The 13,663-nt window shown below is 38.6% G+C and overlaps 1 protein-coding gene and 1 non-coding gene across 2 annotated transcripts; both read right to left on the bottom strand.

The window, feature by feature from the left end:
* Positions 1-6,610: 6,610 nt before the first annotated feature.
* LOC148576388 (small nucleolar RNA R71) lies at positions 6,611-6,718 on the bottom strand. Its single transcript, XR_015903212.1, has one exon. It is a non-coding gene; the product is annotated as a small nucleolar RNA R71 (small nucleolar RNA).
* A 5,910-nt stretch (positions 6,719-12,628) lies between these two features.
* LOC107606044 (protein FAR1-RELATED SEQUENCE 5-like) lies at positions 12,629-13,663 on the bottom strand. Its single transcript, XM_016308013.1, has 3 exons — positions 13,607-13,663; positions 12,774-13,507; positions 12,629-12,677 (listed from the first exon to the last, which is right to left on the bottom strand). Exons 1-3 carry the CDS (start codon positions 13,661-13,663, stop codon positions 12,629-12,631), a joined length of 840 nt encoding a protein of 279 aa, XP_016163499.1.

The raw sequence follows: 13,663 nt of genomic DNA, 5'->3' as shown, positions 1-13,663 counted from the left end.
TCATGATAAAATAATGGGAATTTGGGTACCTACTCATGTGAAACTAGAAAAATTAAAAATCCATGTGCATTGATAAGCTATGTTTATTTTTATTTAAAAAAAAAGATCCAAAAATATTCAATAAGTATTTAATTAAATAAAGGGACAAAATTACCCCAATGTTAAGTTAATGAAAAAAATCAATGCATATGTGATAAAATTAAAGAAAAGTTGATGCATGAGTATGTAATGCAAAAGTAAAAATTATGGGTAGCTAGGCATGATTCTAAAACTTATATAGAGTATATGTATGTTAGGTGAGAGCTTAGGTTAATTAAAGATTTTTATAAGCTCACTTAGCGATATATATATATCCTCACCCTTACCTTAGTCCCATTACAACCTTAAAAAGACCTCATGATGCTTGCATTGGTATGTTAATTATTGTTAATTGGTTAGGTGAAGAACAAAATTTAGAAAGCATGATTAGAGAAGAGTAGAGTGATTACCCTATACACTTGAGAGAATAGAGTGCACATACACCATCAGTGAGGGTTCAATGCTTGATTCCATGTTCCCTGCTTTCATGAGCTATCTTCTTGCATTTTTATCTGTTCTTACTGTATAAACTGAATTAGTGGAATTTGATTTATGTTTGTCTTGAAGAGTTTATTTACTTTTAACCAAGTAGACAAGGATCATATAGTTGCATTCATATATATATATATATAGGTTGCATTGCATTTCATGAGTTTTACATTTCCCTACTCATTTACTTTATCTCCTTCAACTAAGCATGAGGACATGCTAATGTTTAAGTGTGGGGAGGTTGATAAACCATTATTTTATGATTTATATTGTGTTTAATTGTGTGGTTTTATCAAATCTTTACCCACTTATTCATATGATTAGCATGTACTTACAATTTCTTCCCAAAATCACTCCATGGTTGAAAACTTGCTTCTTAGAGACTTTTAATTACATATTTTAATTCTCCTTTATCCCATTCGATACCGTGATCCGTGTGATAAGTGTCTCAGACTTCATAGGGCATCAATGACTTGGAAATTAGAGAGGAGGCTTACAAAAATGGAAGGAACACAAGAAATTAAGGAGATGACCAGCGAGCAATGACGCGAGCGCATGGCCCACGCGAACGCGCGAAATGGAGAATTCGCAGCGACGCGAACATGTGGATTGCAGTCTGCACGAATGACGCGAATGCGTGAACCACGCGAACGCGTGACAAGGAAAATCGCTGAATGACGTGAACGCGTGGACGATGCGTACGCATGACCTGTGCGATCTGCAAAAATAACAAAATACGCTGGGGGCAATTTCGGGCCGCATTTTGACCCAGTTTTTGGCTCAGAAACACAGACTAAACCTAGGGAACATGCTGAGACTCAACACGCATCCACACACATTCAGATTCATCACATTAGGATTACGTCAGTTTTAGATCTGAGTTTTTAGATTTGCATTACATTGATAGTTTATGCTTTTGCTTGGATTTTTGGATGCTGAGAGTCATTACCTCCGTTGAAGACATTACTTTAGTTTGTTTCCTTATTTCCTTACTTTTAATTAGTTACTCATTGACTCTATTCAGATAATTATGTTGCGTTTTGAATTTATTAATATATAGAGTTATTTTTATTTTAATTAATTTTAATTCTCTATTTTATTTTATTTAATTATGTCTTCTCATATTTTTATGATTATTAATTTCATGTCAATGGAGTAGAATTTCTACTTGACATGGGGGTTGATTAAGAGGAGATACTTGAGTTGAAATGCTCAGGTGCTTGGTTGAATTGGACGTTGTTAGCTAATTCCATACCTACTAACACTAGACCTCCCTAAGGGAGAGAACTAGGATTTGAGGGTAAGAGTTAGTTTAATCACCATACCTTTTCTTATTTAGTAAGGGGTAATCGAGTGAGAACAACACCCTTTTACAATACACTTGAGAAGATCCCAATAAGGATAAAAATTCCAATTAATTATTCCCCCAGTCAAGGCCTTTTATTTAGAGTATCAATAATTATTCTTAGTTTATTTTTATTGCTTTAATTTCTAATAATTTCAATTACTCGTTATCAAAACTTAATTTTTCTGAAAACCCCTAGTTAATAAAATAGCACTCTTTCCTGCAACTCGTTGGGAGACGACCTGGGACTCATACTCCCAGTATTTTATTTCTAAAATTTGTGACAACCCTTTTTAAATTGGTGAGACAGATCTTAGCCGATTGAGAGCTATACGCGCAACGCTGTCCTTGATGAGCGGATAATTTACACGCTTTTTGGCATTGTTTTTAGTATGTTTTTAGTAGGATCTAGTCACTTTTAGGGATGTTTTCATTAGTTTTTATGTTAAATTCACATTTCTGGACTTTACTATGAGTTTGTGTGTTTTTCTGTGATTTCAGGTATTTTCTGGCTGAAATTGAGGGACTTGAGCAAAAATCAGATTCAGAGGTTGAAAAAGGACTGCTGATGCTGTTGGATTCTGACCTCCCTGCACTCAAAGTGGATTTTCTGGAGCTACAGAACTCGAAATGGCGCGCTTCCAATTGCGTTGGAAAGTAGACATCTAGGGCTTTCCAGAAATATATAATCGTCCATACTTTGGCCAAGAATTGACGACGTAAACTGGCGTTCAACACCAGCCTTCTGTCCAAATCTGGCGTCCAGCGCCAGAAAAGGATCCAAAACCAGAGTTGAACGCCCAAACTGGCACAGAAACTGGCGTTCAACTCCACAAATGGCCTCTGCACGTGGAACACTTAAGCTCAGCCCAAACACACACCAAGTGGGCCCCGGAAGTGGATTTATGCATCAATTACTTACTCATGTAAACCCTAGTGACTAGTTTATTATAAATAGGACCTTTTACTAGTCTTTTTGACCATCTTTGGTCTCAGTTTTAATCTATTGTTCATCTTAGGAGACTATTGATCACGTTTTAGGGGGCTGGCCATCTCGGCCATGCCTGGACCTTCACTTATGTATTTTCAACGGTAGAGTTTCTACACTCCATAGATTAAGGTGTGGAGCTCTGCTGTTCCTCAAAGATTAATGCAAAGTACTACTGTTTTCTATTAAATTCTTCTTATTTCTCTTCTAAGATATCCATTCGTACCCAAGAACGTGATGAAGGTGATGATTATGTGTGACGCTCATCATCCTTCTCCCCTATGAACGCGTGCCTGACAAACACTTCTGTTCTACATGAATTAAGCTAGAATGAATATCTCTTAGATCTCCCAACCGGAATCTTCGTGGCGTAAGCTAGAATGATGGCGGCATTCAAGAGAATCCGGAAAGTCTAAACCTTGTCCGTGGTATTCCGAGTAGGATTCAATGATTGAATGACTGTGACGAGCTCCTAACTCGCGATTGCAGGGCGTTAGTGACAGACGCAAAAGGTTAGTAAATCCTATTCCAGCATGATCGAGAACCAACAGATGAATAGCCGTGCCGTGACAGGGTGCGTGAGCATATTATTCACTGAGAGGATAAGATGAAGCCATTGACAAGGGTGATGCCTCCAGACGATTAGCCGTGCCGTGACAGGGCATTGGATCATTTTCCCGAGAGATGACCAAAAGTAGCCATTGACAGTGGTGATGTATCACATAAAGCCAGCCATGGAAAGGAGTAAGACTGATTAGATGAAGACAGCAGGAAAGCAGAGGTTCAGAGGAACGAAAAGCATCTCCATTCGCTTATCTGAAATTCCTACCAATGATTTACATAAGTATTCCTATCCCTATCTTATTATATTAAATTCGAAAACACCATTATCACTTTATATCTGCCTGACTGAGATTTACAAGGTGACCATAGCTTGCTTCATACCAACAATCTCCGTGGGATTCGACCCTTACTCACGTAAGGTATTACTTGGACGACCCAGTGCACTTGCTGGTTAGTTGAACGGAGTTGTGTCCACACATAGAGCCACAATGAGGATTCAATACAATTATATATTGTTAATCACACACAAGTACAAAAAACGTGGAACACATTTTCGTCCACCAAGTTTTTGGCGCCGTTGCCGGGGATTGTTTGAGTTTTCGGCAAGCTTTTGGTCCGGTAACATCAGTGCCAGATTCCCTTTTGATCCGGCAACAGCACCAAGTTTTTGGCGCCGTTGCCGGGGATTGTTTGAGTTTGGACAACTGACGGCTCATCTTGTTGCTCAGATTGGGTAATTTTCTTTTCGTTTTCTTTTCAAAAATTTTTCAAAAATATTTTTCAAAAATTTCTCTTTTGTTTTCAAAAAAAAATAAAAATGTTTTCAAAAAAATTTTTATTCAAAGTTTTTAAGAATGAATTCTAGTGTTTCATGATGATTTGTTGAATCCTGGCTGGCTGTAAGCCATGTCTAATCTTTTGGACTGGGGTTTCAACTTACCATCACAAAAGAAGAGATTCTCACACACTTAGTTATTCTATACTTGAAAAGTATCCATATCTGCTGAAGCTTGGCTGGCCATTGGCCATGTCTAGTGTTTTGGACTGGAGCTTTCTTTGAAAGCTTGGCTGGCTAGTGAGCCATGTCTAATTCCTGGACTGAAGCTTTAGACTAACATGGCAAGATTCCTGGAATTCATATTAAAAATTTTGGAATCCTTATTTTTCTTTTTCATATAATTTTCGAAAAATATAACATAAAAATCCAAAAAAATTAGAAAATCATAAAAATCAAAAATATTTTTCTGATTCTTGTTTGAGTCTTGAGTCATATCATAAGTTTGGTGTCAATTGCATATGCATCTTGCATTTTTCGAAAATATCATGCATTCATAGTGTTCTTCATGATCTTCAAGTTGTTCTTGGTAAGTCTTCTTGTTTGATCTTGATGATTTTTTGTTTTGTGTCTTTTCATGTTTATCATATGCATTTTTGAATTCTTAGTGCCTAAGCATTAAAGAATTCTAAGTTTGGTGTCTTGCATATTTTCTTTGCATAAAAAATTTTTCAAAAATGTGTCCTTGATGTTCATCATGATCTTCATAGTGTTCTTGGTGTTCATCTTGACATTCATAGCATTCTTGCATGCATCACATGTTTTGATCTAAAAATTTCATGCATTGCATCTTTTTAGTGTTTTTCTCTTGCATCATAAAAATTCAAAAATCAAAAAAAATATATCTTTCCTCTTTTCTCTCATCAAATTCGAAAATTTGGATTAACTTTTTCAAAAATTTTTAAAATCAAGTTGTTTCTTATGAGTCAAACCAAATTTTCAATTTGAAAATCTTATCTTTTTCAAAATCTTTTTCAAAAATCAAATCTTTTTCAAAATTATTAGTTATTTTCGAAAATTTCAAAAAAATATTTTTCAAAAATCTTTTTCTTATTTTTATACCAAATTTTCGAAAATAACATAATCAATTAATGTTTTGATTCAAAAATTTGAAGTTTGTTACTTGCTTGTTAAGAAAGATTCAAACTTTAAGTTCTAGAATCATATCTTGTGATTTCTTATGAATCAAGTCATTAATTGTGATTTTAAAAATCAAATCTTTTTCAAAACTAATTTCAATCATATCTTTTCAAAAATATCTTCTTATCTTATCTTTTTCAAAAATATCTTTTCAAAATATCTTTTCTAACTTCCTAACTTCTTATCTTTTCAAAATTTGTTTCAACTAACTAACTAACTTTTTGTTTGTTTCTTAACTTTTTCAAAACCACCTAACTAACTCTCTCTTTCTCATTTTCGAAAATATCTTCCCCCTTTTTCAAAAATTTCTTTTTAATTAACTAATTATTTTTATTTTTTATTTTTGATTTCAAAAATTTTCAAAAATTACTAACATTTTTCAAAAACCATTTTCAAAAATCACTAACTCTTTTTCAAAAATATTTTCGAAAATTTCCCCTCCCCCATCTTAGTCTATTTATTCATTCATATCCTAACATCTCATTTCACCTCCTTCCATCCTTACAGTTGTGTTTCTTCCTTTACATCACATTCTTTATCTCCACATCTTTTCTTCCACTCACACAGGGATCCTTATACTGTGGTATAAAGGATCTCCATTATTATTATTATTTTTCTGTGCCTTCTTCTTTGTCATATGAGCAGGAGCAAGGATAAGAACATTCTTGTGGAAGCAGATCCAGAACCTGAAAGGACTCTGAAGAGAAAATTAAGAGAAGCTAAAATACAACAATCCAGAGATAACCTTTCAAAAATTTTCGAACAGGCAGAGGAGATGGCAGCCGAAAATAATAATAATGTAAGGAAGATGCTTGGTGACTTTACTGCACCTAATTCCAATTTACATGGAAGAAGCATCTCCATTCCTGCCATTGGAGCAAACAACTTTGAGCTTAAACCTCAATTAGTTTCTCTAATGCAGCAGAACTGCAAGTTTCATGGACTTCCATCTGAAGATCCTTTTCAGTTCTTAACTGAATTCTTGCAGATATGTGATACTGTTAAGACTAATGGAGTAGATCCTGAAGTCTACAGGCTCATGCTTTTCCCTTTTGCTGTAAGAGACAGAGCTAGATTATGGTTGGATTCTCAACCCAAAGACAGCCTGAACTCTTGGGATAAGCTGGTCACGGCTTTCTTAGCCAAGTACTTTCCTCCTCAAAAGCTGAGCAAGCTTAGAGCTGATGTTCAAACCTTCAGACAGAAAGAAGGTGAATCCCTCTATGAAGCTTGGGAAAGATACAAACAGTTGACCAAAAAGTGTCCTTCTGACATGCTTTCAGAATGGACCATCCTGGATATATTCTATGATGGTTTATCTGAGCTATCAAAGATGTCACTGGACACTTCTGCAGGTGGATCCATTCACCTAAAGAAAACGCCTGCAGAAGCTCAAGAACTCATTGACATGGTTGCTAATAACCAGTTCATGTACACTTCTGAAAGGAATCCTGTGAATAATGGGACGCCTATGAAGAAGGGAGTTCTTGAAGTTGATACTCTGAATGCCATATTGGCTCAGAATAAAATATTGACTCAGCAAGTCAATATGATCTCTCAGAGTCTGCATGGAATGCAAGCTGCATCCAACAGTACTCAAGAGGCTTCTCCTGAAGAAGAAGCTTATGATCCTGAGCACCCTGCAATAGCAGAGGTAAATTACTTAGGTGAACCTTATGGAAACACCTATAACTCAACATGGAGAAATCATCCAAATTTCTCATGGAAGGATCAAAAGCCCCAACAAGGCTTTAATAATGGTGGAAGAAACAGGTTTAGCAATAGCAAGCCTTTTCCATCATCAACTCAGCAACAGACAGAGAACTCTGAACAAAATGCTTCTAATTTAGCAAGTCTAGTCTCTGATCTATCCAAGGCCACTGTAAGTTTCATGAATGAAACAAGATCTTCCATTAGAAATCTGGAAGCACAAGTGGGCCAGCTGAGTAAAAGGATCACTGAAATCCCTCCTAGTACTCTCCCAAGCAATACAGAAGAGAATCCAAAAGGAGAGTGCAAGGCCATTGACATAAGCGCCATGGCCGAACCTGTGAGGAGAGGAGAGGACGTGAATCCCAAGGAGGAAGACCTCCAGGGACGTCCAGTGATCAATAAGGAGCTTCCCTCTGGGGAACCAAAGGACTCTGAGGCTCATCCAGAGACCATAGAGATTCCATTGAACCTCCTTATGCCCTTCATGAGCTCTGATGAGTATTCCTCTTCTGAAGAGAATGAGGATGTTACTGAGGAGCAAACTGCCAAATTTCTTGGTGCAATCATGAAGCTGAATGCCAAATTATTTGGCATTGATGCTTGGGAAGTTGAACCTCCCTTGTTCATCAATGAACTAAGTGATCTGGATCAACTGACATTGCCTCAGAAGAGACAGGATCCTGGAAAGTTCATAATACCCTGCACCATAGGCACCATGATCTTTAAAGCTCTCTGTGACCTTGGTTCAGGAATAAACCTCATGCCCCTCTCTGTGATAGAGAAACTGGGAATCTATGGGGTGCAAGCTGCTAAAATCTCACTAGAGATGGCAGACAGCTCAAGAAAACAGGCTTATGGACAAGTAGAAGATGTATTAGTAAAGGTTGAGGGCCTTTACATACCTACTGATTTCATAGTCCTGGATACTGGAAAGGAAGAGGATGAATCCATCATCCTAGGAAGACCTTTCCTGGCCACAGCAAGAGCTGTGATTGATGTTGACAGAGGTGAAATAGTCCTTCAATGGAATGAGAACTCCCTTGTATTCAAAACTCAAGGATCTCCCTCTGCAACCATGGAGAGGAAGCATGAAAAGCTTCTCTCAAAGCAGAGTCAACCAGAGCCCCCACAGTCAAACTCTAAGTTTGGTGTTGGGAGGCCACAACCAAACTCTAAGTTTGGTGTTGAACTCCCATATCCAAACTCTAAGTTTGGTGTTGGAGAGTCTCAACAAAGCTCTGCACATCTGTGAGGCTCCATGAGAGCCCACTGTCAAGCTATTGACATTAAAGAAGCGCTTGTTGGGAGGCAACCCAATGTTTATCTAATTCTTATTTTTGTTGTTTTTCATGTTTTCTTAGGTTCATGATCATGTGGAGTCACAAAATAAACAAAAAAATCAAAAACGGAATCAAAAACAGCAGAAGAAAAATCACACCCTGGAGGAGCATCTGCCTGGCGTTCAAACGCCAGAACAGAGCATAGTTCTGGCGCTGAACGCCCAGAATGGGAGCATCCTGGTGCTGAACGCCCAGAACAAGCATGGTTCTGGCGTTCAACGCCAGAAATGGCAGCAAAGGGGCGTTGAACACCCAAAATGGGCACCAACCTGGCGCTGAACGCCCAGAGTTGTGTGCAAGGGCATTTTACATGCCTAAATTGGTGCAGGGATGTAAATGCCTTGACACCTCAGGATCTGTGGACCCCACAGGATCATCTCAGGATCTGTGGACCCCACAGGATCCCCACCTACCTCATCATCTCTCTTTCCATTCATGATCATCCCTTCTACTTTCCATTTACCACTCACATCCATACACCCACTACCTTCAAAATTCAACATCTCTCTCCCACCCAATCCCACCCATATGGCCGAATACACACTCCCATCCATCTCCTCCATATCTTCTTCTTATTCTTCTATTCTTTCTTCTTTTGCTCGAGGGCGAGCAACATTCTAAGTTTGGTGTGGTAAAAGCATAGCTTTTTTGTTTTTTTTTTCATAACCATTGATGGCACCTAAGGCCAGAGAAACCTCTAGAAAGAGGAAAGGGAAGACAAAAGCTTCCATCAAGGGTCTATAGCTCAGTGGTAGAACATTTGACTGCAAATCAAGAGATCCCTGAGATACCTCAGGGGATACATTTTCTTCCACACCATTATTGGAAGCAACTAAGGGTGGAACATCAAGAGCACTCCATCATCCTGCATGAAATAAGAGAAGATCAAAAGGCAATGAGGGAGGAGCAACAAAGACAAGGAAGAGACATAGAAGAGCTCAAGGACATCATTGGTTCCTCAAGAAGGAAACGCCACCATTACTAAGGTGGATTCATTCCTTGTTCTTATTTCTTCTGTTTTTCGTTTTCTATGTTATGTGCTTATCTGTGTTTGTGTCTTCATTACATGATCATTAGTAGTTAGTAACTATGTCTTAAAGTTATAAATGTCCTATGAATCCATCACCTCTCTTAAATGAAAAATGTTTTAATTCAAAAGAACAAGAAGTACATGAGTTTCGAATTTATCCTTGAACTTAGTATTATTATATTGATGTGGTGGCAATGCTTCTTGTTTTCTGAATGTATGCTTGAACAGTGCATAAGTCTTTTGAAGTTGTTGTTTAAGAATGTTAAATATGTTGGCTCTTGAAAGAATGATGACTAGGAGACATGTTATTTGATAATCTGAAAAATAAAAAAAAATGATTCTTGAAGCAAGAAAAAGCAGCAAAGAACAAAGCTTGCAGAAAAAAAAATATAGGCAAAAAAAAAATAGAAAGAAAAAGAAAAAGCAAGCAGAAAAAGCCAATAACCCTTAAAACCAAAAGGCAAGGGCAAATAAAAAGGATCCCAAGGCTTTGAGCATCAGTGGATAGGAGGGCCTAAAGGAATAAAATCCTGGTCTAAGCGGCTAAACCAAGCTGTCCCTAACCATGTGCTTGTGGCGTGTAGGTGTCAAGTGAAAACTTGAGACTGAGCGGTTAAAGTCAAGGTCCAAAGCAAAAACAAAGAGTGTGCTTAAGAACCCTGGACACCTCTAATTGGGGACTTTAGCAAAGCTGAGTCACAATCTGAAAAGGTTCACCCAATTATGTGTCTATGGCATTTATGTATCCGGTGGTAATACTGGAAAACAAAGTGCTTAGGGCCACGGCCAAGACTCATAAAGAAGCTGTGTTCAAGAATCATCATACTGAACTAGGAGAGTCAATAATACCATTCAAAATCTGAAGTTCCTATAGATGCCAATCATTCTAAACTTCAATGGATAAAGTGAGATGCCAAAACTATTCAAGAGGCAAAAAGCTATAAGTCCCGCTCATATGATTGAAGCTCTGTTTCATTGATAGTTTGGAATTTATAGTATATTCTCTTCTTTTTATCCTATTTGATTTTCAGTTGCTTGGGGACAAGCAACAATTTAAGTTTGGTGTTGTGATGAGCGGATAATTTATACGCTTTTTGGCATTGTTTTTAGTATGTTTTTAGTAGGATCTAGTCACTTTTAGGGATGTTTTCATTAGTTTTTATGTTAAATTCACATTTCTGGACTTTACTATGAGTTTGTGTGTTTTTCTGTGATTTCAGGTATTTTCTGGCTGAAATTGAGGGACTTGAGCAGAAATCAGATTCAGAGGTTGAAAAAGGACTGCTGATGCTGTTGGATTCTGACCTCCCTGCACTCAAAGTGGATTTTCTGGAGCTACAGAACTCGAAATGGCGCGCTTCCAATTGCGTTGGAAAGTAGACATCTAGGGCTTTCCAGAAATATATAATCGTCCATACTTTGGCCAAGAATTGACGACGTAAACTGGCGTTCAACACCAGCCTTCTGTCCAAATCTGGCGTCCAGCGCCAGAAAAGGATCCAAAACCAGAGTTGAACGCCCAAACTGGCACAGAAACTGGCGTTCAACTCCACAAATGGCCTCTGCACGTGGAACACTTAAGCTCAGCCCAAACACACACCAAGTGGGCCCCGAAAGTGGATTTATGCATCAATTACTTACTCATGTAAACCCTAGTGACTAGTTTATTATAAATAGGACCTTTTACTAGTCTTTTTGACCATCTTTGGTCTCAGTTTTAATCTATTGTTCATCTTAGGAGACTATTGATCACGTTTTAGGGGGCTGGCCATCTCGGCCATGCCTGGACCTTCACTTATGTATTTTCAACGGTAGAGTTTCTACACTCCATAGATTAAGGTGTGGAGCTCTGCTGTTCCTCAAAGATTAATGCAAAGTACTACTGTTTTCTATTCAATTCTTCTTATTTCTCTTCTAAGATATCCATTCGCACCCAAGAACGTGATGAAGGTGATGATTATGTGTGACGCTCATCATCCTTCTCCCCTATGAACGCGTGCCTGACAAACACTTCTGTTCTACATGAATTAAGCTAGAATGAATATCTCTTAGATCTCCCAACCGGAATCTTCGTGGCGTAAGCTAGAATGATGGCGGCATTCAAGAGAATCTGGAAAGTCTAAACCTTGTCCGTGGTATTCCGAGTAGGATTCAATGATTGAATGACTGTGACGAGCTCCTAACTCGCGATTGCAGGGCGTTAGTGACAGACGCAAAAGGGTAGTAAATCCTATTCCAGCATGATCGAGAACCAACAGATGAATAGCCGTGCCGTGACAGGGTGCGTGAGCATATTATTCACTGAGAGGATAAGATGAAGCCATTGACAAGGGTGATGCCTCCAGACGATTAGCCGTGCCATGACAGGGCATTGGATCATTTTCCCGAGAGATGACCGAAAGTAGCCATTGACAGTGGTGATGTATCACATAAAGCCAACCATGGAAAGGAGTAAGACTGATTGGATGAAGACAGCAGGAAAGCAGAGGTTCAGAGGAACGAAAAGCATCTCCATTCGCTTATCTGAAATTCCTACCAATGATTTACATAAGTATTCCTATCCCTATCTTATTATATTAAATTCGAAAACACCATTATCACTTTATATCTGCCTGACTGAGATTTACAAGGTGACCATAGCTTGCTTCATACCAACAATCTCCGTGGGATTCGACCCTTACTCACGTAAGGTATTACTTGGACGACCCAGTGCATTTGCTGGTTAGTTGAACGGAGTTGTGTCCACACATAGAGCCACAATGAGGATTCAATACAATTATATATTGTTAATCACACACAAGTACAAAAAACGTGGAACACAATTTCGTCCACCAGTCCTCTTAATTGAAATCTCTAAATTGGTTCACTTCTGCCACGCATCAGGTAACCCCCAAGCTTGCTCGGTAACTTCTTCGTAATATGCTAGATGCACCATCGGTGGCGTGTGTCGGGTAATGTATTCCTGATCGCACGGAAAATGGACCGACATTGATCGGTTATGATACGCTGCGGAGCAGATCCCATGCACTTCACCCATTGGCTGAAAACCCACTCATAACTTGTGATTTCCTCATTCCCCAACAAAGCACAACCGATGAGGGTTGACTTACCATGGTGGTTGACCCCCAACGAACGACACAAACGATAATCCATGCCTACCGGAAAAACCAACCAGACATAAGAAATGCCGATCATGATTAGATAGAGTTTAAACAAATAAAGTGCACAACACCAATTGAACTACTTCTTACCTGTTTGTACTGTAGGTGCTATCAACTGACACGTCTCCGTAGTATTCATACGACGCCCTACATTTTGCATCCACCCATACTGCACTCTTAAATTTACACTCCTCGTCCAACTTCACTGCGTAAAAGAAGTTCGGATTGATGTCCTTCATTCTCATGAAGTAGCTCATCATCTCCCTAACATCCGCATTCACATTGCTAGTTCGGAGCCTTACTGTTATATAGTTTCTTAAATCCTTCTCTGAGAATCCCAAGTTAGAGGGGCCTCCAGCCTCATTTGACAAAGCAAGGAATGTCTTATTTGGTCGAATCTCAGCCTCATCATTATCCTCGATCACGTACTTTGCATGCATGGTCAACTGCCTATACTCATGGTAGTGCACTGTCTTTCTCGCTGAACAGGGGTGTGAGTGCGCCAAGTCAACCTTGAACAAAACCCAGTCTTGGATGTCTTTATCAAACTTGACATATATCCTTGCCTTGTACCCAGCAGCTGAAATTGTATTCTTTCGCGTTGGTGCTTTAACACGAGACTCGCGGTACCCGTCGCGATTACAGCGTATAGCTTGGTTAATGGGAGCCTTTGTGATCTTGTCATATGTTGTCGTCCTTATCTTAGTTGCAAATCCAACTTTCTTTGCATAGGTAACATAAAAGTCATGAGCCATCTGTAACTGAGCAAACCGCATTCCAACTCTTGGTATCTCGTCTTCTTGTAGGCAACCATGATCTGGTAACTATATTTTATATCAATCCGAAAGAAAAAATAATTACCATTAGTTATCAAATCAAACATGCACATTATGACTACACAAAATTAAACTAGATTCCAAAACCTCATCACCAAGCTCCATCTCTTCACTTCCAACCTCGGTAACATACGACAGTTGCAT

Source organism: Arachis ipaensis, chromosome B1 (genome assembly GCF_059453495.1).
Source record: "Arachis ipaensis isolate K30076 ecotype BB chromosome B1, ASM5945349v1, whole genome shotgun sequence".
In the NCBI taxonomy this organism is placed as follows: domain Eukaryota; kingdom Viridiplantae; phylum Streptophyta; class Magnoliopsida; order Fabales; family Fabaceae; genus Arachis; species Arachis ipaensis.
Note: the sequence above shows the minus strand (reverse complement) of the source record. Positions and strands in the feature narration are given on the sequence as shown.